At 41.4% G+C, this 24,300-nt stretch overlaps 1 protein-coding gene across 1 annotated transcript in view; it reads left to right on the top strand.

Annotated features, from left to right (window-relative positions):
- Nucleotides 1-24,300, top strand: part of LOC146553769 (protein unc-13 homolog A) — a 33,156-nt gene that overhangs the window by 5,012 nt on the left and 3,844 nt on the right. The window contains exons 4-40 of the mRNA XM_085254992.1: nt 1,978-2,095; nt 2,186-2,309; nt 2,975-3,045; nt 3,216-3,270; nt 3,666-3,695; nt 4,968-5,181; nt 6,511-7,599; nt 7,754-7,856; nt 9,122-9,165; nt 10,150-10,228; nt 10,671-10,676; nt 10,774-10,848; nt 10,957-11,176; nt 11,842-12,069; nt 12,259-12,400; nt 12,611-12,780; nt 12,950-13,065; nt 13,590-13,753; nt 13,957-14,110; nt 15,258-15,326; nt 15,559-15,648; nt 15,998-16,132; nt 16,217-16,344; nt 16,978-17,063; nt 17,163-17,289; nt 17,386-17,482; nt 18,484-18,627; nt 18,708-18,785; nt 19,209-19,286; nt 19,370-19,458; nt 19,822-19,965; nt 20,440-20,563; nt 21,164-21,220; nt 21,319-21,399; nt 21,768-21,915; nt 22,380-22,436; nt 23,130-23,216. Of these exons, the coding sequence (XP_085111118.1) occupies nt 1,978-2,095; nt 2,186-2,309; nt 2,975-3,045; nt 3,216-3,270; nt 3,666-3,695; nt 4,968-5,181; nt 6,511-7,599; nt 7,754-7,856; nt 9,122-9,165; nt 10,150-10,228; nt 10,671-10,676; nt 10,774-10,848; nt 10,957-11,176; nt 11,842-12,069; nt 12,259-12,400; nt 12,611-12,780; nt 12,950-13,065; nt 13,590-13,753; nt 13,957-14,110; nt 15,258-15,326; nt 15,559-15,648; nt 15,998-16,132; nt 16,217-16,344; nt 16,978-17,063; nt 17,163-17,289; nt 17,386-17,482; nt 18,484-18,627; nt 18,708-18,785; nt 19,209-19,286; nt 19,370-19,458; nt 19,822-19,965; nt 20,440-20,563; nt 21,164-21,220; nt 21,319-21,399; nt 21,768-21,915; nt 22,380-22,436; nt 23,130-23,216 (5,021 nt within the window). The remainder of the gene's footprint in view (nt 1-1,977; nt 2,096-2,185; nt 2,310-2,974; nt 3,046-3,215; nt 3,271-3,665; nt 3,696-4,967; nt 5,182-6,510; nt 7,600-7,753; nt 7,857-9,121; nt 9,166-10,149; nt 10,229-10,670; nt 10,677-10,773; nt 10,849-10,956; nt 11,177-11,841; nt 12,070-12,258; nt 12,401-12,610; nt 12,781-12,949; nt 13,066-13,589; nt 13,754-13,956; nt 14,111-15,257; nt 15,327-15,558; nt 15,649-15,997; nt 16,133-16,216; nt 16,345-16,977; nt 17,064-17,162; nt 17,290-17,385; nt 17,483-18,483; nt 18,628-18,707; nt 18,786-19,208; nt 19,287-19,369; nt 19,459-19,821; nt 19,966-20,439; nt 20,564-21,163; nt 21,221-21,318; nt 21,400-21,767; nt 21,916-22,379; nt 22,437-23,129; nt 23,217-24,300) is intronic.

Here is a 24,300-nt window from a genome sequence, read left to right as displayed (position 1 = left end):
TCCCTCGATACTTCTGCCCATCTCATCCTTATTCTCAACCTTGGCTCCTTCCCAGCCCCTCTCTCCTCTCCTCTTCTCTGTCATTTCCTCTAAACACAAATCCTTGTTATTCATTTTTTCAGCCTCTCCTCCTCATCCTCTCTGTATTTTATAGTCACCCCAGCACCCCTCATATTCACAGCTTGCTTTAACAATCTTTATTCACTTTAAAATTAGTTTGTTTTGTCTTATTTTACTTAGGATGTAATTGGTGGTTTCAGCCAATAAAATATTACACAACACTGAGTATTTTTCATATAGAGTGATCCAGTGTGGTACTGACAGAGTGGCAGCATATGGGTGATAAATGGTGAGAATCACTTAGCATGTGGGATGCAGCAGGCAGGATTACTGCGGCGTCCTGTGCATCTGTATGATGGTCGGAGGCGTTGAGTGGTGTGCTGGGGTTGCATCAGTGAAGCTGCGTTATGTAATGTTTGGGCTGCAGAGAGCGCCTCATGCCCCCACTCAAACCGTCTTTAAATGACTGTGCCCCCTCAGTCACCACCATGAATCAAACAGGCACTTTTCTTAAAAGGAGTCACCACCGAGATGGGAAATCCACTCCCTCCATTTCTTAATTAAAGTTCCCGATTTCTCCCTCCAGGCATGCGATACAATCACCTCCTCCACTGCCTTCATCACATTCTTACCCTCCCTCCCCCTTTTTATGCCTCACTCTCACTCTTTTTTTCTGTCCTGCTGTCTTGTAAATGTTTTATGGTTCATGCTCACATCCCAAAGGAACATGTTTTAAATTTGTCATAGCGGAGCCCAAAAGTAATTACTTGTGTTTGTTTAATGTGGGGAAAGTATTCAGATTCATTACTTAAGTAAAACTACATGTAAAACAAAGCAAAAGTCATCCAGTACACTAGAATTTAAAAATTCTTAAGTGTTCATGGCAAAATAGACTTATAGTAAGTATAAATTGTAGACCTACACTCACTGGCTGCTTTATTCAGTACACCTGCTGAACTGCTTATTGACACAAATATTGAATCAGCCCATCACATGGCAGTAACTCAATACACTGAGGCATGTAGACATGATCAATATGACCTGCTGATGTTCAAACTGAGCACGAGAATGGGTGAGAAAGGTGACTTAAGAGACTTTGAAAGTGTGAAAGTGGCATGAAAGTGGTCTGTTGGTGTCAGAAGGGCTGGTGTGACTATTTCACAAACTGCTGATCTACTGGGATTTTCCCACACAAGCATCTATAGGGTTTGCAGAGAATGATCCTAAAAAGAAAAAAGCTGATTCACACAAGCTCGTCAAAACCCGACAACAGAAAATTGGAAAAATGTTGCCTTGTGCTGTAATAGTCTCAATTTCAGTTTAGGCTCATGATAGTAGCGCAATGGTGTGGGGCATATTTTATTAGCACAGTTTTGGGTCCGTTAGTACCAACTGAGCATTGTATACCCATCCTCTGATGGCTGCTTCCAGCAGGATAACACACAATGTTGTAAAACTCAAATCATCTCAAACTGGTTTCTTGAACATGACAGTGAGTTCACTGTCCTTCAGTGACCTGCACAGTCACTAGGTCTCTCTTCACCTTTGGGATATGGTGGAACAGGAGATTTACATCATCTGTGTGCAGCTGGCAAATCAGCAGCATCTGTGTGATGCTCAAGTATATCAGGCATACCTTTAAAAAAGTGGTTACGCAGGAAAAATATTTTATTTGACACTGATATGTGAAACAATGTGAAAGTGTCCTAATTTATAGTTACACAACTGTGCCATTTAATCTACTAACACAGGTTTTTTTTTAATCTGTTACAATGTTTTGCATTTTATAAGCTAATCATATGTTCCTAATGAAATAGTACAGCATTAGTCTCTTTAATACTCTTAAAGTCTATAGACGCATGCAATAGTCAAACTCTTTGTCTGGATTTTGGACTTGAATTTTCTTTGTCTTCACAGTGAAATTAACCGCCTAGACCTGGGTCTGACAGTAGAGGTGTGGAACAAAGGATTAATCTGGGACACCATGGTTGGCACTGTGTGGATTCCACTTCACAGCATCCGGCAGTCCAATGAGGTTTGACTCTAACCACGATCACAACTTTAGAAATAGCTGTCAAGTGGTGGTTGAGGACTCTTCACTCAGTTTTATGTTTGTGTAATGCAGGAAGGTCCAGGGGAGTGGCTCACGCTGGACTCTCAGGTCATCATGGCTGATAATGAGATCTGTGGCACCAAAGATCCCACCCTCCACCTGGTTTTACTCGATACGCGCTTCGAACTGCCTCTAGGTGAGAAATCAATATTCACATCAAAACCAGAAACTGTCAGTTGGTGGGAAAAAAATGAGAATTTGAAATTACAGGAAGTCATCAATCCTGTTGGCAACCGGGGGGATATGGAGCAAATAAATTATGTCTGTTGGTACATTTTCACAGCAAACAGTGATAAATGAGGACCAATAATTTCTGACTGATTAATTAAGCTGACCTACTTTTCAATTCTATGTTTGAGAGGACGTTGTGTGCAGATGTGTGTCATGGAGGGCAGTGTTTGTGCTCTTCTTTTCTCGGTGATCAAGCTGTGTTCCACTTAGCATTGATTAGGTGTCATTTTCATGCTGTTTCCCCTTCCTGTAGTCAATATTGCACACCTGACTCCACAGTTTGTGGACCTGACCTATTTATAGGTACTTGGCTTTAGACCTGTAAGTGGAGGAGGGCAATTTTCAATGTCACTGTATCCTAGTTAGACCAAAGTTTCCAATCTCAATAATATTTACGGATGGCTTGTTATACAATACTTTGTCTTCATTTGGGTCGCCTTTCATTTGTGACATAGAACAAAACAGTTCTTATGCAGACAGTCCTGTGAAAAACTATTTTAAGTGCTTATTTAGGAGAAGCTCTGTTTTTGCTGTGTTTGTAAGTGAGCCTTTCTCACTGGTTGTTTGCAGATATCCCAGAGGATGAAGCACGGTACTGGGCCAAAAAACTGGAGCAGCTCAATGCCATGAGGGACCAAGATGTAAGCTGTTACCCAGTTTGATTTAATATCCCTACGGCACATCCGTACTTTTTAGGAACAAGCCAACATGATTAATTGGGGGAATATTTTTCAGTTTACGAGATGAAATCCAACATTTTCTCCACTTCTGTTTCATTATTTTTCAATTATCCTCACGGTCTCGGCTCCAGTATTCATACCAGGAGGAACAGGAACGCCCTCTGCGTGTGCCAGGAACCCAGTGCTGTAAGTAACCCGTCGCTGTTTTTACAAATCAGTTTGTGCTTAACAGGAGAATTATGTGTCTAGCTTCAGAGATGTAATTAGTTTAAGATCAGCATGTGCATGGTGCATATAACCACACGAGGGTTGTTGAGCATAAGATGGGGAAAAGGGCCCGGATATCTGCACTGTAAAGAGATCGATAGCGTTAGATATCCAGAGGCGAGCTCCTCCAGAATCCTCTGTGTTTCGACCATTAACTCCGTCTGCAAGGCTTGCTGAGCCAGCTGTCTGGAAAGGCTTTCCATTCACCACCTCCATCTTGGAAATTTGAAGTGTTTAATGGCACGGAATCATGTTTACGTTTTAACACCGGTATAATTCATAATCAATACTGACATCCTCCTGTTTCCCTGCAGGTAACTGGAGTCTGTGGGGAGACCAACAAAGTAAGTGTACATACACTCACACTTTCTAAATTGCTTTGACTCTGCAATCCATCATTAGATTTGAAATCAAGCAATATGATCAATGGAGCGCTGACTTTGAGCTTCAATTTGAGGTCGTTTTCGTGTAGTTGTATATCGGGTGAACTGTGTTGGAGTGATTGTGATTTCAGCCACCTCTGAAAGCTGTGAGGCTATATTAAATTCCATATGTGGTAGTCACAGCAGTACAAACAAATATCTACTTCCAGTAGCAGTGTTACTTGTTACTGCAGGTAATAAACAGACCTTTGTTTACGGCCATGCTGGTAAACAAAAATGACTTCAATGACAAAGTTTACATATTATTTCAAGTAATTTCGATGAACTAAACTTTTAACATTAGTTACTATTTTATTTATTTATTTTATACAGTGATTGAAAGAAAAAAAAATCTGCATCTCATTGTCCGGACATTCAAATCTACACAAAAAGTCTCCTTTGTCTCGCTTCCTTCCTGACTATCGCTTTCTCTCTCACTGTGATTAGCAGATGGTGTTATATAAGTGCCTTTCAGACTCACCCACACAACTGCAGCGATTCATCTCTCTTCACTCAGATTTTAAAAAAAGGAAAAAGCAGGGAGTGGGGTGTGATGATGGATGCTGAGCTGATGGAGAGGGGAGAAACAGGCAAAGAGAGAGAGAGACGGGGGGCACACGTGGGGGACATGAAGTTTGATGCCTTTAATTAGTGTTTTTACATGCCCAGGCGGATGAAGATGAAGGTGCGAGCGGTGCAGCGGCTGCCTCCATCAGTGGCTTTCAGAGTGCAAAAGATGATGGATAATGATGAATGATTAATAGATAGCTGGTTTCTCTTTCGACTGCTTCAGCACTGTTCAAGTCGGTCATCACTTCCCTCTGGGATTTTTAATCTAATCCAATCTATGGACACCACAGAAAAGTAAAGCGTCCCCTCAGCAAGCGGCATAGATTTACATTCGGACGGGAGGGTGAGAGGGAACATGCTGATATTCGTCGTGTGCTTCATGTTTCACTTCACTTTGAATGGCCTGCAGTTTATGGGTGTAGCTGGGGTTCAGCGGCTCATCTTTATTATCTGTAATTACCATAGTGTAAAAAATTGGTTTAGTGCTGATTAGAGCCTCTTATCTCTATACCACATGACGGTTTCATTATTTTCATGGTAAATTATTCTGAATTTCTTCTTCCGGCTATAGCAAATTGTGAAGTTTTTTTTTTTCTTGCTATGAATGTGTGTGCTCCTCTGTAGATGAAGACCCAGATAGTGCTGTGGACGACAGAGACAGCGACTACCGCAGTGAAACCAGTAACAGCATCCCCCCTCCCTACTACAGCACATCCCAACCCAACGCCTCTGTCCACCAGTATCCTATCAGCCACCAGCACCGCAACTCCAGAAGCTTCTCTTACCCTCGCTCTGGCAACAGCCATGACCTCGACTACCACCATCAGAGGACTGTCAGGTGTGTTTCTGCTTTGGTGTAGGCGTGTCTGTCCTAACAATACCATGGCTGGCAGATTAGATGTGATGTTTAGTTCAGCTATAACCAATTTTGTCGCAGACGTTTTGATCTTCTATAGTAAGAAAAGACACAGGGGATATTAAAAAAAAAAGTATTTTTCCAGGTGCCTCAATAAGCCACGACAATATGATAATGGCCTGCATGAACAATACCTGGCACCTAAGTGGAAATCAGCCATGAATCATTCATGAATCATTCATTAATTCATGTCCGCCTGTGTTTTTCCTGCTGTGACAAGTCAGAAAGTCCTGTTAATGACTCAGTACAGTTAATGAAAATGTTCAGTGTCTTTGGTGCACATGCAAGCCTTTCATTGGTTTTTTCAGACAAAAAGCTGCATCTGTTTCAGAGTTGTTTACAACACTGTTAGACCTCTCAACATTTACATATCTTCCACAGAGTTAGAATGAAAATATACATTCATCCACACTCTGCTTTATGAATTATTCAGGTGGCAATCTCATGGTCAATACTGCACATAAGATTAGCTGTCTCTGTGAGTGTATTGGACAGGGCAACCTCCTCACATCCCCGCACATCCTTCTTCATCTCTTCCTCTCAGCTCTCTGCACTCGCTCCCTCTCTGCACTTTTGTTTTGTCACCGTGCTCACCATCCCTCCTCTCTTCACCGTCTGCCTCTCCCTCATTCATCCTTTTTCTTCTCTGTGCCTCTATTTTGTTTTTAATAACCCCATTCATCAAATAGCATGAATAAGTTTTCCCCATTTGTTGCATTTCTTGATGCTTTTTTCATTTTTCCTTGGTCAGCTTTCTCGGGGCCTCATACCTTTCTGTTCTGCTCTATTTCTTGCTACTTGTCTGGTACTCTTGTATCCCTGGTGCTTTTCATTGATTAGCCATCAGCATTATTTCAGGCGGCCTCAAGACATGTAGAAAAGGTATTTTGTTGAGCTGTCTAGCAGTGTATCAGCCATAAAGGGCTCTAATATAGTGCTCTATAAGCATTTTTAAGATAATAGTTCATAGAGGGATGGTAAACCATTTATTCTACATATGCCTAGATACTCACTAATATACATGTAATAATAGCATAAATTATAGTGTATGTATGTTTATTATAAAACTGTCAACCTTTTCTTAGTACCTTGGGTACTCTCCAGGCAATGCTGTCTTGCATTTTTATATTTTTCTCTTCTCTTCTCTTCTCTTCTCTTCTCTTCTCTTCTCTTCTCTTCTCTTCTCTTCTCTTCTCTTCTCTTCTCTTCTCTTCTCTTCTCTTCTCTTCTCTTCTCTTCTCCTCCCTCCAGTCCCACTGGGAGCTATGCATCATCTGCAGAGCTCAGCCGGTGCAGCAGTCAGCTGAGCGAGGAAGACTACGGTGGTGAGTACGGGGAGAGGGACCTTTACGATGAGAATGACTCCTACCATTCCTGTCACTCCTCCGTTAGCTATAGTAAAGGCTCTCCAGACTGGGACCCTGATGAGACTCAGGGGGCGTACAGCGATGAAGGTGGCTACAGCAAAGATGGAGGAGAAGAGGCTGCTCTGTATGAGGAGGATGACGGAGGACTGTTATATGAAGGAGAAGAGGAAGGCCTCTATGAGGATGAGGAGATGATGTATGATGATGAGGATTTGTACAATTTGGATGGGACCCTCAGTGAGGACATGGAACCTCCCTTCACTCCCACTCCAACCTCAACTGCCCCTCCAGCACTTGATGTACCCAACTCCAGGCCCCCTCTAGAGAAGCAAAACTCCCTGCACCAACAGCAGCCTCCTGCTCAACCCTCTAACCAGTCCAACCAGGCTCATTCTGCTGGTATGGCACCAACAACACAGTCCCCTTCTGGTCAACAAACAGCCCAACCGCCCAAACAACCCCAGACCCAAACACAACCCCAGCCACAGCCAGCTCCTTCTGCCACGTCCTTCTTCTCCATGGCCAAACCTCTAACAGCTGCTGTCACAGGATTGGCTTCCAGTTTCCTGTCTTCTGTCCCCACAGCCCAGCCAGCTCAGTCTCACCCTTCACCTTCAGCTGTATCTCAGCAAAACCATTCTGCTGCAGCTAACTCTGTCCCTCCATCTCACCCAGCCACTTTGGCTAACTCAGCCCCTGCTGCATCCCAGCCCCCTTCCAAAGCAATGGGCCCTTCATCTGAGCAAACCCCATCTAATCTCAATGATCTGGCGACCCAGTCAATGTCATTTGAAGACCAGGCTCCCATGGTTGAGGAGGAACCATGGCTAGAGCAGGAAACAATGCTGGAGAAGGAGGCCAGAACCCCTCCCGCACAGAATGAAGAGATGATTCCTATTGAGCAGAAAGAGGAGAATTTTGAAGAAAGCAGACCCGTGACCCCAGATGAGGAAAAAGAGATGCCACCTGAGAGGTAGGATTGAAGGTTGAATGGAAATAAGATCAATTCACTGAATCAACAAAAAAAAATCAGAGCTGAAAAGTTGTTTTCACAAAGATCTTTTCAGCTGAAAACAACTTTTCTTCAGCTGAAAAAAGTAAAAAAATGTTGTTGTTTTTTCTTTTAGTCCTCCAGTAACAGAGGAGCCCAAAGAGCCAGTTGATCCAGCAGTTAGAGCCAAAGAGAACTGGCACAGACTCTACAACAAGGTCTTAGAACAACTCCGGGAGGTAAGTGCACCATTTACTCCCAGTCTCAGCTCTGACCGAGCCACACCCTTCCAGCCTCACTGCAACAGTCCACTCAACTGAGCTGTGTGCCTGATTCAGCTCCACCCAGTGATATCAAAAATACACCTCAGTTCCAGGGACTCTAAAGTGTCTACCAGGTCTCTGAAATATGTATGCGCTATCCATTATTTATGTGCAGAGGCAGGGTACATACACTAACTTCTTGAGTTCTGTTTTGATAGTGTTTTATGCAGACTTAATGTGTTTCATATTCTATAATTGATACCTTTTTGGCTTCCTTAAAAATAAAAATACTTGGCAGGGAGCAAACTTCATATTTTAGCCTGGGTGCAGCTCCACACCACTGCTTGACAAGAACTGCATGGCCTAGCCAGATACATTAAGTTTTGCTTGGTCGGTTTTCACTTGCATATTTTATTTATATATTATGTTGCTGTTCATTGCGTTTGAATTCAGTTGTGCAGAGAAATAATCACTTGCTTCAATGTTTATTTTGATGTGTGTTGCATTATGTTTTTGTACATTTGGCTTCCTTCCCCTCTCTTTATTTTGATTTTTTTTTGTTTGTTTGTGCCAACCCGCTTTGTTTTCTTTCCAGTTTCATGTCATTGCCATAGTGACACTCACATGCACTTTGCTCGGCCATCATTGGAGCATGCTGACAGGTAGGTACAGCCTGAACGTGTTGCTTGAAAGACAGAAGGAAATGCGTCCTGCTGCATATCTATATAAACAGACACCTTCGCTTCGTTCATTCATTTTTCACAACAATTTGACCTTTTTTAGTTGTATCTTTCAAGAGCTGAGCAGTTTGCATATGTGACATAAATTAATTGGCTTTCCAGAAACACCTTTGAATTGAACGTTTACATAAATAAGAGTACTTTGCATAGCTCCATAATCCATAGTAATTTACTGACTAAGTGGTTCTTTTGGTTCTAAATTCTGCTGCCTATAGAGTAAATGCCTTTGTAAACGCCATTATCTTTGTTTCACAGCTGTACAAAGAGCACACTAACTCTGTAATTTCTCTGACCCGCCCTCCTTCAAACAGTGATACAATAATTCAAAATGGGATGGGGTTTAAATGTGAAGAGTTTAATTGAGCACTTTCATAATCAGATAACTTTCATTATGGTGATGCAGCTGTATTCATGCAGCATATTAAAGGAAAAGAAAACCCTGTAGGGACAAACTTCAGATGTCTTTTTTCTTCTTTGACATTCCTCCTCTTTCTCTCTCAGGCTCGAGGAGAGACGTCCAACTCGCTGTGGTTTGGTAAAGGAGGGTGAGTCGTTTATGTTCTCTTACATGACATTACATCAGACAGTGTTTCAGTTAGGTCAAATAATATATCAGCAATTTTACAAAGTACATGAGAAATTTGAAATATTATATAACTTTTTACAGGTAATAACTGTTTCCTTTCCTTTGAAATACCTAGACATTAAAGTGAAGCCACTCCATAACATTAACACTGTCTGAACCCTGAAATGTACAGTACATTGGCAAATATTGTTTATTTTTCCACAAAATTACCAAAAATTTATGCAGTAATAAAAATTACTAACAGAATAATTTATCTCTTTTCCTGTAAATTTTCTTACACACTACTTAAATGTACTCACAATATAATTGTTTCTTTGTTTCCTGATGTGTTAGCCCTGTTATTCTAGTAAATTTACCCTTTAAGTATTTGTAGGTAATTATTTTGTCATTTCAAGTAAAGTACATTAAAATTCCATTTAATTACTTGGGAAGTATGCACCTCAAGTACAATTAAAGTTATCCTCAGTTCATTGGTGAAAGAATCCTTTAGTGTTTTAGCTTGACAATCCTTTTTTTTTAGCCCAGAAATGTTTCGTTCTGTTTTATCGAGGCTCGTTCAGCTTGTGGCATTAAGCCAGTCAGCACTGAACAGCTCTGGGGTGCCCCGACTTGGCTGGCAGGTCGTTTGTAGATGAGGGAGACGTCAGAGCTCAACTGAAGCTTCATGCTGAAGAAATGCTACGTTAGCCAAATAGAAACCCAGCAGTTAATGCTAGGTGTGTGGAGTGTCATGCCCACTATTTTATACAAAGCAGCCGCTGTAATTAAACTCCCCAATCAAGTCCTTGAGAAGTCCTTGACTGAGCATTAAAAAGGACTGAGATAAATCCATCACCCTCTTTGTTCCAAATCTCAAGTTTATAGTAAAGCATTTTGATTATAAAAATATAAATACTGATGAGTATATGCATAAATATTTTACTGTTTATTGTTCAACTTACAGAATGGGAGGCGCACTATACAGTATTGACAGCATGCCCGACCTTCGCAAGAGAAAAGCCATTCCTCTAGTCAGAGATCTGGTGAGAACATTAACACACACACGTGCACAAACACGCGGACACACACATGTAATAAACCCCACACTAAGAATCCTTTTTGTGTAGACACAATTGATTTCTGTCTACGATCTTTCCTCTGTCATTGATTTACTGTCTTTTATTTTGCGTTGTAGTTAGTTTTTCTTCCTCTTACCTTATGCATGATTGAACTTCTACTTTTCTAGTTCACCTGTTTTTATAATCAAAAGTAAATTTACTCCACCTGTAGCCAGTTTGATTGCTGTGCTTTGTTTGCTGATAAATGCTGCATAGCAGTAAATAAGAGTTCAGGAAACATACTTGTACACACACAGATCATTTAGATTCTGATAGCTCACTGTTTTAATATCCCTAACTTTGCTCACATCTGTTTTTGTCTCCTTCCACTCTGCTCCTGTGTTTAATCATTGCCTGATATCTTTAGGCGATGGTAAGTGTATTTTATTCATCAAAGAAATCAAATATTAGGATCTATGCAGTTGCTCCACACTTGAAAACATTTTTTTTGTTTGCCGTCTCCTCCTCAGTCTCTGGTGCAGAATTCACGTAAAGCTGGAATCACCTCAGCCATGGCCTCCACTACTCTCGGCAATGAGGAGCTGGTGGGTTTTCCTCCACATGTTTCTTTGTCAGTTTTTTTTTCAGGACCTTCAGAATTTAATAAATAGCTGGACTTAAACATATGTTTCTTTTCTGTGTGGCACTTGCAGAAGATTCATGTTTATAAAAAGACCCTGCAGGCTCTGATCTACCCCATCTCCTCCACTACACCACACAACTTTGAGGTGTGGACAGCCACCACTCCCACCTATTGCTATGAATGTGAGGGACTACTCTGGGGCATCGCACGTCAAGGCATGCGCTGCTCAGAGTGCGGTGTCAAATGCCACGAAAAGTGCCAGGATCTGCTGAATGCCGACTGTCTGCAGAGTAAGGCCACACAGATTTTGGCACTCGTGCGGACAGGCATAAAACATACACATCTTTCTATTGCGCATCTGCACACACCCAAACTGTTTTAGCTCCTCCTGTGTATCCTTCTGCCCGATTGACATCCCATTATTCTTGTCCTCTGTCCACTCTCACATTCTCCTCCCTCTTCCTTTCCAATTTATCTCCTGAGTAATGTGCTGTCATACCCCTGCCCTTTTTCGCTCTCCCTTCTCCCCATAGGCTTTGCATCCATACTGCTTTGTCTAATTTAGTTTCACAAAGAGTGACTTATCCAGTTCCCATCCTCATCTTAGAGTCAGTCTAGGCGATGCATAATTCATTTCTTCTGAGTCCAAAGATTCTTATAAGATCTTGATCCTGGAAACATTTGTTGATCTTTTTACAGTTACTTGACTATCTTGTTTTTCCCGAGTAGATCAATGGTTAAGTGGAGTCAGTCTCTGTCATTGTTTGAGGGAATTTAGGGGTTTGACTCCTGGCCAAGAAATGTCTTTCTAAATTGATCTGATGCTATCTTAACTTGGTGCCCAGTTTTAAGGAAATATATTGCAGTGACTCAGATATATTCCCTTCCCAACATATTCCCACTATCAGCTATTCGTTGTGCATCCCTTCATTCATTTTTTTTCCTGTCTATTCAGGAGCTGCAGAGAAGAGCTCCAAGCATGGCGCAGAGGACCGGACCCAGAACATCATCATGGTCCTAAAGGATCGCATGAAGATCAGAGAGAGGAATAAGCCAGAGATCTTTGAGCTAATCCAGGAAGTGTTTGCCCTCGACAAAGCAACGCATGGCATGCAAATGAAACAGATCAAGCAAAGTGTGCTTGATGGGACCTCCAAATGGTCAGCTAAAATCAGCATCACAGGTACAATTGAATATACATTTATATATTTACCTGAAATAATTGTTGAAGGATACATGTTTGGAGATGTAAAGCCCATAGATGCAAGTTTGATTTTTATTTTCAGAAGCTGTTTTCTCTTTTTCTTTCTTTTGTAAGAGAGTTGAAAAGATGTTTTTATACATTTACCTTTGTCTCTCGCCTCTTGCTCAGTGGTGTGTGCCCAGGGCCTTCAGGCTAAAGACAAAACAGGCTCCAGCGACCCTTATGTAACTGTTCAAGTTGGAAAAACCAAGAAGAGGACAAAGACCATCTATGGTAACCTCAACCCTGTGTGGGAAGAGAGCTTCCACTTGTGAGTTCACTAGAAAGCCTATCATAAAAGTTTCAAATGCAAATGATATCTTATTAAAAGTTGTTGAAAATTAAATTTTTATGGTTTGTTTTTATGTCTAAGGCCCACGCAGTAGTTGTAGTTTATTTGGACTAATTTCCCCCACCCTTTCTGTATTACAGTTGTCAACTTTTTATGTTTTCCACCCGTTTGTCCCCCTTCTTCATCCAGTGAATGCCACAACTCATCTGACCGCATCAAGGTCCGTGTGTGGGATGAAGACGATGACATCAAGTCTCGTGTGAAACAGAGGTTCAAACGTGAGAGCGATGACTTCCTGGGTCAAACCATCATCGAAGTCCGCACTCTGAGCGGGGAGATGGACGTCTGGTACAACCTAGGTGAGTTTTTGTGGGACAGGAGAAGAGGCTGAAAAGGGGATAGTGTGTTAGAGATGAATGAGAAGATCAACAAGTCAGTAAGAAATAACAGATAATTGAAGTGCTTGTCTGTTGTAGATAGGAGAAATTTTAGCCAACTAAGGGGACATTTCTTGCTTTCTCGTGACAGACAAGAGAACAGATAAGTCTGCTGTGTCTGGAGCAATTCGGATGCACATAAGTGTGGAGATCAAAGGAGAGGAGACGGTGGCTCCTTACCATGTCCAGTACACCTGTCTGCATGAGGTCAGTCTGCACAAACATGTGGTGGAAATCCTTTAACCTCCTAGGACCTGGCGTCCACATATGCAGACATCACATTTTGGGTTATTTAGACCAAAATACTCAATTTTGCTCTACAAGGGCCTGATATCCACTTACGAGGACATTATACTGCTACTGTTCTATCAAAATTTTAAACGAATATCCTCATATGTGGCTCTTATTTTTCTTAAAAACAAAAATAAGGTTAAAAAAAAAATCTGGTAATTCTTTGTTTTTACATTCATTGGGCCCCAATATGACCAAATATCAAAGAGAAATTAAAAATGCATGCCGTGGAAGAGTTCAGGTCTTAGGAGGTCTTTTTGGAATATTTTAATTATTTATTATATCAGATCCAGTCAGTTTACACAGACATAAATGGGCACATTTAGGTCTAATACTATCATTTTATCCTGCTAATTGCTATTTAACTGCCAGTGATAATGTAAACATTTTTATAGCTTAGTACATAAAATCGCCCTTACTTCCTCTTTGTATGTGTTCAGCATTTGTTCCAGTACACAACTGAGGAGCAAAACGGCGGCGTGGTAAAGATTCCTGACGCCAAAGGAGATGATGCCTGGAAGGTGTACTTTGATGAAACGGCTCAGGAGATCGTTGATGAGTTTGCCATGAGATACGGAGTGGAGTCCATCTACCAGGCCATGACGTTAGTATCCCAAACAGATCCACGAGAGCCAAATGTAAATGTTTGAAACGTGAAGTGCTGACGTGCTAATAAATGGTTTCATGAAGCACACAGTGCATCTAAATCTTGACCACACAGTGTATTTTCTTACCGTGCAATGCAGGAATATGAGATGAGAAGTAAATGTACTAAATCTTTGCCTTTTTGCCACATCCACCCCACAGCCACTTTGCCTGCTTGTCATCGAAGTACATGTGCCCAGGAGTGCCAGCCGTGATGAGCACACTACTTGCCAACATCAATGCTTACTACGCCCACACTACCCAGTCCTCCAACAATGTTTCAGCCTCAGACAGATTTGCTGCATCAAACTTTGGAGTGAGTCCCTGAAAGAGTTTGTCCTTTCTTATATGTGACTATACGCACATGGGACAATTTATTAGGTACACCTTGCTAGCACCAGTTTTGATATCGTTCTGCCTTCGGAACTGCTTTAATTTGTCATGGCACAAATTCAGCAGTGTACTGGCAACATTCCTCAGAGATTTTGGTCCATACATAATAATGATGCTATCTGTTGACTGTGGAAGCCATCTGAGTGCAGAGAACTCATTATCATGTTAAGAAACCAGTTTGAGATGATCTGAGCTTTGCGACACGGTGCGCAGTTAGAAAAGGATAGTTATGCTGAGCAACAGTACTTGGATAGGCTGTGGTGTTTAAATGAAATTCAGTTGGCAGGAGGACGCCAGAGTGTACCAAGAGAATGTCACCCACACCATTACACCTCCACCAACAGCCCGAACCGTTGATAAAGGCAGGTTGGATCCATGCTTTCATGTTGTTTACACCAAATTCTGACACTACCATCTGAATGTTGCAGCAGAAATAAGGTCTCATCAGACCAGACAGTGTTTTTTCAGCCTCTGATTGTCCAATTTTGGTGAGTTTGTGTGAACTGTAGTTTCAGTTTCCTGTTCGTAGCTGACAGGAGAGCCACCCGATGTGATCTTCTGCTGCCGCAGCCCATCTGCTTCGAGGCTCAACATGTTGTGTTTTCAGACATGCTTTTCTGTGGAACATTTGTTTATTTGAGTCACTGTGGCTTTCCTATCAACTCAAAGCGGGCTGCTCATTCCCCTCCAACTTCTGGGATCAGTAAGGTGTTTTCATCCGGAAAACTGCTTTTATACCATTCTCTGTACACCCTGGAGATGGTTGTGTGGGAAAATCCCAGTAGTATTGGCTGATTAGATATTTGGGTTAACAGGCAATTGAACAGGTGTACCTAACAAAGTGGCCAGTGAGTGTATAGTGTAAGAGGAATTATATGATAATTTTAAAATCCTATGAGAAATAAACACCCTAAAAAAGGACGTTAAATGTGTCGCTGCCTACTTTGTTAAACTTGTAATGAGCTGAATGTCATCAGATCCATCTTAACTTTGTTTAGTCAAATGGTTGCAAATAATCCTCCAGTCGTGTTACGTTCTGTCATTTTTTTTCTGCATCTTTTCCTTTGTAGAAGGAGAGGTTTGTCAAACTGCTGGATCAGCTGCACAACTCCCTGAGAATTGACTTGTCCATGTATCGGGTAATTACTTCTCTTATTTCTTTTAGAAAATGTGCTAAACAATTTCATTCTTAATTACACGCAGCTTACATAGTATCACAAGTGTCCCTGTTTGTCAGTCTCTTGCTCCTGATTTTCTGAGTGCATGCATCGTTTAAATAAGAAATAGCATGCTTTTAAGCTACTTCGACATAATATTATATATAACATTATATAAGTTATATTTTTTAATTAGTTCTGTTTGCGTTTTCAGAATAACTTCCCTGCCAGCAGTCCCGAAAGACTGCAAGACCTCAAGTCTACTGTTGACCTTTTGACTAGTATCACTTTTTTTAGGATGAAGGTAAGAATTTTCTTTTCTTTTCTTTCTTCTTTTCTCTTTTTTTCCTTCTAAACACATTAGAAAAATGTCAGTACTTTCTAGAAGCAGCCTGTGGCACAAACTGAGAATCAGCCTCATCAGCATAACCCTACATAAACCCAACTTAAGCTATTAGCATGAAGCACTGTAATATGTGTGCGTGTGATCATTTTTGTGTGGCTGCTACTGTACACGGGTGCCATTTATGCAGCTCAGTGAGTTTACGGTTAAATTCCCAGTGAGAAAACCCTCCTGATGACGCTGTGTGTGCCTGGTAAATGCTTTGAGGTCTTTTCAGTTCAGCAATATGCTCTTTAATATTTGTTTTCAGGTCCAGGAGCTGCAGAGTCCCCCAAGGGCAAGTCAGGTGGTTAAGGATTGTGTAAAAGCCTGTCTCAACTCCACCTACGAATACATTTTCAACAACTGCCATGACCTCTACAACAGGGAATATCAGACAGACCCTGTGAGTGTGCCTCTGTTTTTGTGTACAGATGCTGCTGTTGCAGTTTTAGGACCTTTACAGTGAAAGAAACCTTTCTCATTTCAGTCAAAAGCTGTCCCTCCAGATGAGCAGGGTCCCAGCGTCAAGAACCTGGACTTCTGGTCGAAACTCATCACCCTTATTGTGTCCATCATAGAGGAGGACAAAAACTCGTACACTCCTTGCCTTAATCAGTGAGTGTGTGCTTATAAGATTTGTCTGACTCTACGTAGTTATTATACACAGGCAATGCTGAAATATCAAGGCTAGTCTATGAAAGGCAGTCTACACGATGCATAATTCTTTTCGTCTGAGTCCAAAGATTCTTGTAAGGACTGACTAGTCTATGAAAGGCTTTATTATTTAATGGGTGGTGGGTGTGATGGAACAAAAAAGGAACAAAAAGGGAAACAGAAGTTGTTATGAGACACAAATAGCATCCTTTCAGCACAAAATCCAAAGAGGGCACAATGTCTAGGAAATCAAACAGTATCAACTGTATTATGTAACTGTGCTTGCAGCAGTCCCTTAGTTTATGTTCATAAAATAACTCCTGCAGCTTTGCTGGTTGTGTATTTTTAATATTTTAGTACAAATTTAAATAAACTCATAGCTTTTTTTGGAGGAAGAAAACTGAGAATAATAGTATCTTGATAATTTCATATTCTCTCTGTGGTGGATTTCTCTCTGCTGGCAGCTGAAAACATGCTGTGAAAGCACTGATGGAGTTACACAAGAAAGAGCCTGGGCTGTCTTGTTAAATAATACAGCACCATTACTGAATATGGAGCTGGATTTAGTCCTGAGCACTGTGATGTCTCCTTCAGGTTTCCCCAGGAACTCAATGTGGGCAAGATCAGCGCTGAAGTCATGTGGAACATGTTTGCACAAGATATGAAGTACGCTATGGAGGGTAAGTGTTCAGGGTGATGAGATGGGAGTGATGGGCTTTTTTTATTTTGGAATTTTTGCGTGTAATTTTCCTCACCTGTTCTTCCACTTTGATATTCAGAGCATGAGAAGCAACGCCTGTGCAAAAGTGCAGATTATATGAATTTGCACTTCAAGGTGAAGTGGCTCTATAATGAGTACTGCAAAGAACTTACCACTTTCCAGAAGCACGTACCTGAATATCCAGCGTGAGTATTTTTCTATAGCACCGCATGCTTTTCCTGAAACATTTACCACCGTGGCATAAAGATTTATGTTGCCCTTTGTCATTCTGTGTTGTGCAGCTGGTTTGAGCCATTTGTCATCATGTGGTTGGACGAGAATGAGGAGGTGTCCAGAGATTTTCTCCACGGGGCCCTCGAGAGGGACAAAAAAGATGGGGTAACTCTTTTCAGACATGATCTTAGGTTATGTATTATCAGATTTTCAGGTGTTGCTGTTGTTAAATCCTCATATGTATCTGTTTTAAATACTGACATATGCATAAAACTTCATAAGATTACACCCACAATGTCAAACATTATGAGATGCAGTTTTATGCTTGCCTTATTTCGCATTTTAAGGAATAGTTAAACTTTTTTGGAACTACAAAATTATGGAGGAAAATGTTGAACAATCACATTCTGTTGAGACAGCAGCTGAATACATAGTGAAAACTTAAATGAGGCCCATCACCTGAAGGCAAATTCCCCCGAAAAATGTATTCATGCAATTTTCATGCAAATTCTGGAATTTCTCATCATCTCTCCGACTCAGTGCATCCCAAACTAAGACGAAAGGGTTGAATGCCTCAAGGGAGTCAATAATGGCTCGATACTGACTCAATACCAAAGTGAAAAAATGCCTCACTGCACCAGTTAGTGCACACACACACACACACACACACACACACACACACACACACACATAAGTACCATGAAGCATCTCACACTCTCAGTCTGGCTCACACCAAAAAGTCGATACAAAGCAGCTGAAGAGTCTCCCAGCTCATATGTCGGGGATCTTTTGGGTCCAATTACTGTCACCAGAGGCGGCTTCTGCTTTCCTGTGTCAGCAAAAAAAACGATCCCCAGGCTCCGGCGCTTACCATAACATTATTCACTTCTTGGCTAATGGCCGGGCTGTTAATGAGGGACTTGTTTCCCATCATGGCCCTCTGATCGCCTTGATCACCCTGATCCAAAAGATTTTAGAAGAACTTTTTTAAAATGCCGTCACAGGAAGCTGACCTCAGGGTCAGCTCCATTGTTCCAGATGTGAATTTCTCCCGTTGGTGGCCATCAGGGGATTCGAGCCCTGTCTGTGTTAATGTCAGTGCTCAGGTCAATGTGATGTACCGCTTGCTTCTAATACTTCTCCTGCTCTTTCTTGTTGATCAACAGTTCCAGGTAACGTCAGAGCACGCTCTGTTCTCCTGCTCAGTGGTGGACGTGTTCTCTCAGCTCAATCAGAGCTTTGAAATCATCCGTAAACTGGAGTGTCCTGACCCTCAGATCGTTGGAAACTACATGAAGAGATTTGCCAAGGTGACTTTCACCGACTAAATCTCTCACAGAGTGTTTCCCCGCTGTCATATATGTCTAACTATTACTATTTTATTTTTTAGACGATTGGCAATGTCCTGCTGTCTTATGCTGACATCATAGCAAAGGACTTTCCAAATCATGTCAAGAAAGAGAAAGTGGTAAGCGTGGAAAAACTGTGGAGCTCGAACTGCATTTTATGTTCTACACTGATTGGTGTAAATGGTCAAGTTGATTAATTTGAACATAATAAACTGTTCCTCAGTGTAATAGCTGTGCCCAGGTTGCAGCTCTCAAAGTGAATTAGAACTGTGTAATTAGCTGAATGTGATATAAGGTTGGGGAAACGTGGGCTGCACTCCCAGAGAGACTAGGAGGCCCCGGAGGTGCACTAATTACTGAAAACTCTTGCTTCTGCTACCCTGCATCAAAAGAGTGCTTTCACAGATAAGGCAATAAAAAGGTTGAGGCCTAACCTTGATTGATCACAATAAAAAGCCAGGAGCAGACAGAGGATGGGGATGGAGAGAGGGGGGTGAAAGAGACAAAAGTGTGTGTAATGATTTTTCTCCTTCTCCCGTCAGCCATGTATCATAATCAATAACATCCAGCAGCTCAGAGTTCAGCTGGAGAAGATGTTTGAGGCCATGGGAGGCAAAGATGTGAGTTTCCAAACGGGCTGTTTTCATTTTGGTTGTTCTCATGTGACCCGGCTGTTGCACTCAACACATCTGTCTTCTTCCAGCTCAATGTGGAGGCCAGCGACTTCCTGAAGGAGCTGCAGAACAAACTGAATAGCGTCATGGATGACCTCAGCCGCATCTTTGCTGTCAGGTGTGTGCGTCTGTTTGTCACCCTGAAACCACAGTAGCTTTAACACACACTTAGAAAAATATTTGTGGCCCAAAAAAGCTGATTTTAAGTAATTCAATTACATTTAAATCTTTCATGTAATCTTGTTACATAAGTACAAAATGTTAAATTTTATGGAAAATAGTCAAATCAACTGTACTTGGCTGGTATACACTCGGTTTATACCAAGTATATTTTCCTTAATGATTAATAATCTGAATAAATAATCTTTTGATTTTCTTTTTTTCAGTTAGATTTTATTCAAAATTATTCTATCATGTTCGTGGGGGCAAAGAATAATTTTTTGAGTCCATTTCATTTGAATATTTCCACACGATGATATAGTTTCCAGCCGCAGATCGAGGATAACGTGAGGCAAATGGGGGACATCCTAGCCCAGGTCAAAGGTCAGACTGTCCCAGCAAACGGCAGTGTAGTGCAGGAAGCTGACAATGTCCTGCAACCCATCATGGACTTCCTGGACAGCAAGTAAGTGTCTCTCCATGGACCATCAATAAAGTTTAAAAAAACAACTTAAATTTGTCTCAAGAGTTGGGATCAAATGTTGAGATTTCTTGACCTTACCTAGAAAAACGGGAAAAAAATGCTTTTTATTGATTTTTTTTTTTTTTTTTTAAATGGCCACATTTTCAGTTGCTGCTTTTGCTATGAAAAATTCCAATATTTTGCACAATAAGCATTTTATAGAAAAAAAAGGATTGCCATGAAACCAAATAAAGTTTTGCTCCCAGTCCAACAATGCCACCGCTAACAAAAAAACCAAATAGATACTTTTATTTTGAAAAGCCCTAGCCAAAAGCCTCAAACAAGGGTCATGTCTATTTTTTCCCTGTGGCTGTATCTGATGATCAAAATGAATAAAAAAAATTACACCCATGACTGAAATCATGTTTTAAGCTGTTATAGTGTGTGTTAAGAGATTCTGTGTTCTTTGTGTTTTAGCTTATCACTGTTTGCTAAGATCTGTGAGAAAACGGTCCTGAAGAGAGTGCTAAAGGAGCTGTGGAAGCTGGTGATGAACACGATGGAAAAAACAATCGTGCTTCCGACCCTTACTGACCAGACGGTACGTGTTTAAAAAACAAGACAGCCGCCCCCCGGATATTTTCACCCTTTTCCTCTTTAGTGTTTTGGTTTGCTGCGTTACCCTGGATTTGTACATTAACACATCTATCCTGCCATTTTTCTTGTTCATCCTTTCATAGGTGATTGTAAGTATATGTGCAGCCTTTTTAAGCATGAAGAAACACTCTTCTTTTTTAAACAGGGATCTTAACTTCACTCTTCATAGCCTTTGTCACTTTTTTCTATGTGGATACAGTGCATCAGTTCAAAAACTCAGTTCAGATGGCAGCACAGTGCACCAGAGGCAGCGTTACGTGACAATGAGTCCCTGCAGTACTGCTGACTGCACACTTAAGCACTTAAACTATAATCCTCCTTGCTGTTGAGAACTTTCCAAAGACGTAACCTTTTTGCTTTGTTTGTTTAGAAGGTAATTTTCACTCAAATCAACGTTACTAAAGTGCATAAACCAGCATAAAACTTGGAGTTTGCTCACCTGTCACCTTGCAAATCTTCCTCACTGGCACATCTCAGAAAACTCCACTTGTTTCTTTTATCCACTCACTCTGCGCCACCTGGTCTTTGTGTCTCTCCTCGACAGGGAACTCAGATGATCTTCAATGCTGCAAAGGAGTTGGGACAGCTTTCAAAGCTGAAGGTGATTAAAAATAGATGAGTGGAACAAGAACATGTCTAAAAAATTGCGTTTATTGAATGTCAGCAGTACAGAATGACTCCTCTCTCCCTGTCCTGCAGGAACACATGGGCCGAGAGGAGGCCAAGGCTCTGACTCCTAAGCAGTGTGCAGTAATAGAGCTAGCGCTGGACACCATTAAGGTATGAGGAGGCGATCACATGTTTTTTAGGCAGCACATATTATAGAATCTCCCTACTTACTATGGACACTGTGATCATACATGAGACTTCTCTTTAAATCAATAGAAAAAAGAAGTATTCTCCATTCTTAATCAACCCACCTTAAATGTGACTCTTAATCACTGTTGCATCTGCCAGGTTTGGCGCACATTTAGAGATCTTTAAATTACTTCTTCATTGCTTGCATACTGACAACCCTGATGCACGCTACAAGGCAGTTTAGTCGCACTCGCTCACATTACACGCTCTGCTTAGAGCTCGCTGTGTCTGCCGTCTATCTGCCATTCGGTTATCCTCAATAAGCGTGTCATGTCACATCTGTTACACAGCAATACTTCCACGCCGGCGGTGTGGGCCTGAAGAAAACGTTTCTGGAAAAGAGTCCGGATCTGCAGTCTCTGCGCTACGCCCTGTCTCTATACACGCAGGCCACAGACAAACTCATCAGGAAGTTTGTCCTCTCGCAGAACGCTCAGGGTACGACTTCAATCTGAGTCACACACACACACGGTCACAAGGTAGCTTCAAACAATTTCACACAAATAAGCTTTCAGATGTTCTCAAAGCGCTCAGCTGCTTATTCTTTGTTACTGTGGTTTATGGAATTAAACAGGATTATGGGATTAAAAAGAATGACTTGCTTACAGTACAGAAAATGCTTAATTCACTGGTTGAGTGAGTTATGGTAGGAAAACTGCAAAATACTCTTTGCCTTTGCTTGTTTTAGATACAAAGTATATAAGTTTAAAAGCCTGAAGATGGTTTGTAGGTCAGAGACATGTTTCTGGACACCTTGCTGAGGGATACCTAATCCTTTAGGTGTCAGACACATCAGCCAGAACCACTTCTATAAACTGTTGGGTTGGAAAATGATATTCATGTGCAGATGTACTAGTGTGAGCTTGTTCTTTTAATACTAACTTCCTTTCATTTCCCCTCAGTCCATGGAGGAAAAGGGATCAGGTACACAGCGAACGAAGACACACCACCAGAAAAAGGTACAAGTCTGCAGTGTTATGTAACGTCTGCATGTCCCCCAGGGCAAACCTGCAGCACTCAAGCTTCTGCTCAGATACATTTGTGATCAAACTGTCAGGAACCCAAGATAACCTGACTGCGAGCAGTGTTCGCTTTGGGCACAGCTCAGATCTCACTCTGCTCCCTCTTCTTTTTTTTTGCTCTTTAATTGATTAAAGTACATGCCCAGTTATGAAAGATGTAGCCTGCTACATAACAGTATGCATACCCTGCCTGCTGCATGAGACACAGAAACATGATATTTAAGACAGCAGTGGTAGTTAACTAAAAGCAGTGTTTGTCCAGTCTGTTTTAGTTTCCTTTCATATTAATCTACTTTTTTCTTTTCAGTTCAGAGTTTGTAGTCTCTTTAACAAATTAAGATTTCTCACTGCATTAGAGTTTGCCATTTTCTTTGCATTACAGCTCGCACAAAAGCCGCTTTACCCGGCCACCAGATTATCTCAGAGAACTCCTGCCTGCATGCGCACGTTTGTGTGTAACATCTGCATGTTTAAATATAGTTCACAGTCTGCTGATACATTACAATTCTTGAAGTCATACATCTCAACTGTGCTACATCAGGGTCTGCAGAAAACACAAGTTCACAGCCATGGAAAGATAAAGTAGGGGCACAGTTGCCTGTCATCCACTAACAGAGCGTGTCTTTGCAGCGTCTGGAGTGGATGCAGTCGGTGAGGGGGTCATGAATGTGGACATTTTACCCCAGCCTAATGGAGAACACAAGATCAGTGTGAAAGGTAAAAATAGCAGAGCAGCTTTTGCGGTTGTGTCTTCTGTCACCTTCTTTTATTTTTTCACTTAAAGCTGTTCAGTCGGCAGAAATGTGAAGAAGGCCGAAAAACAAACAGCCCCTCCCACCAGACTAGTACAGCCATCTGCATCATGGCAGAATTCAAACCCTGCTCTTTCAGGTGGAAGCTGCTCAAATGCTCAAAGAAGGGTGTCAAACATAAGGTCTAGGGGCCAGAATCGGCCAGGCAAAGACTCCAGTATGACTCACTGGATAGCTTTGGAAAATATGGAGGCCATACATTTGGAACTTTTAACTGTATTTTCACAATTTGTACAGATTTGGGTACTGATCAAGTAAAGTAAATAAGTAATAGATAAACAATTAAATGGCTTAAAAGTACCTGCTTTTTTTTACTACCTGCTACAGACAGTAAGTGTTTGAAAATAAAGGGCAAATCTTTCTGCTTAATTGGCAGTTTTACACATCTGTTTTTTACAAATTTAGCCTGAAGAGTCATGCTGATAGATGCATGCTTTCATTCATTACAGCAACATTTCTGTGTCATGTAGAAAAAAGAAACACATAGAACTCTTGAAACTGTACTTCTTTTTCTTAAATCAAGATGTCTCAGGGCTGTGTGGTTAAACTTGTTTACACTAACACAAAGGGGAACCGGCCCATTTACCATCAAAGTGGCCTGTATGTGGCCCACAGCGTAAAATGCACTGCTGTATACAAAACAAAGCAAAAGCCAAATGTGATTTTATTCTACTCAGTCTCGCCTCTCATGCTCTCACCACTTCCACAGAATGCACATTACAGTCAACAGTCTGACCCTATGGGACGAATTCTCAGTGCAAAAGCCGATGAGTTAAAAAACAAACAAACAAAGCAAAAAAAAAAAACAAGCATGCTCCTGACGTGTCGCCTTCAGATTTAGACAGAGTGGACTTTGAAGTCTGCTGTTTGGTCCCAGGGTCCTAGCCAGAGAATCGGCTCTCATCACTGTGATGATCATTGACACAGAAGCTGATGTTTCCTCTCACTGAGGTCCACAGCAAACAGAGTGTAAACAGAATTTGTATAAT

This window comes from Mchenga conophoros, linkage group LG18, assembly GCF_057382185.1.
Source record: "Mchenga conophoros isolate Kocher_MC1m ecotype Shallow Benthic linkage group LG18, M_conophoros_male_GT1.1, whole genome shotgun sequence".
Taxonomy (NCBI): Eukaryota; Metazoa; Chordata; class Actinopteri; order Cichliformes; family Cichlidae; genus Mchenga; species Mchenga conophoros.
The sequence above is the reverse complement of the archived record's forward strand: the minus strand, read 5'-3'. Positions and strand labels throughout refer to the sequence as shown.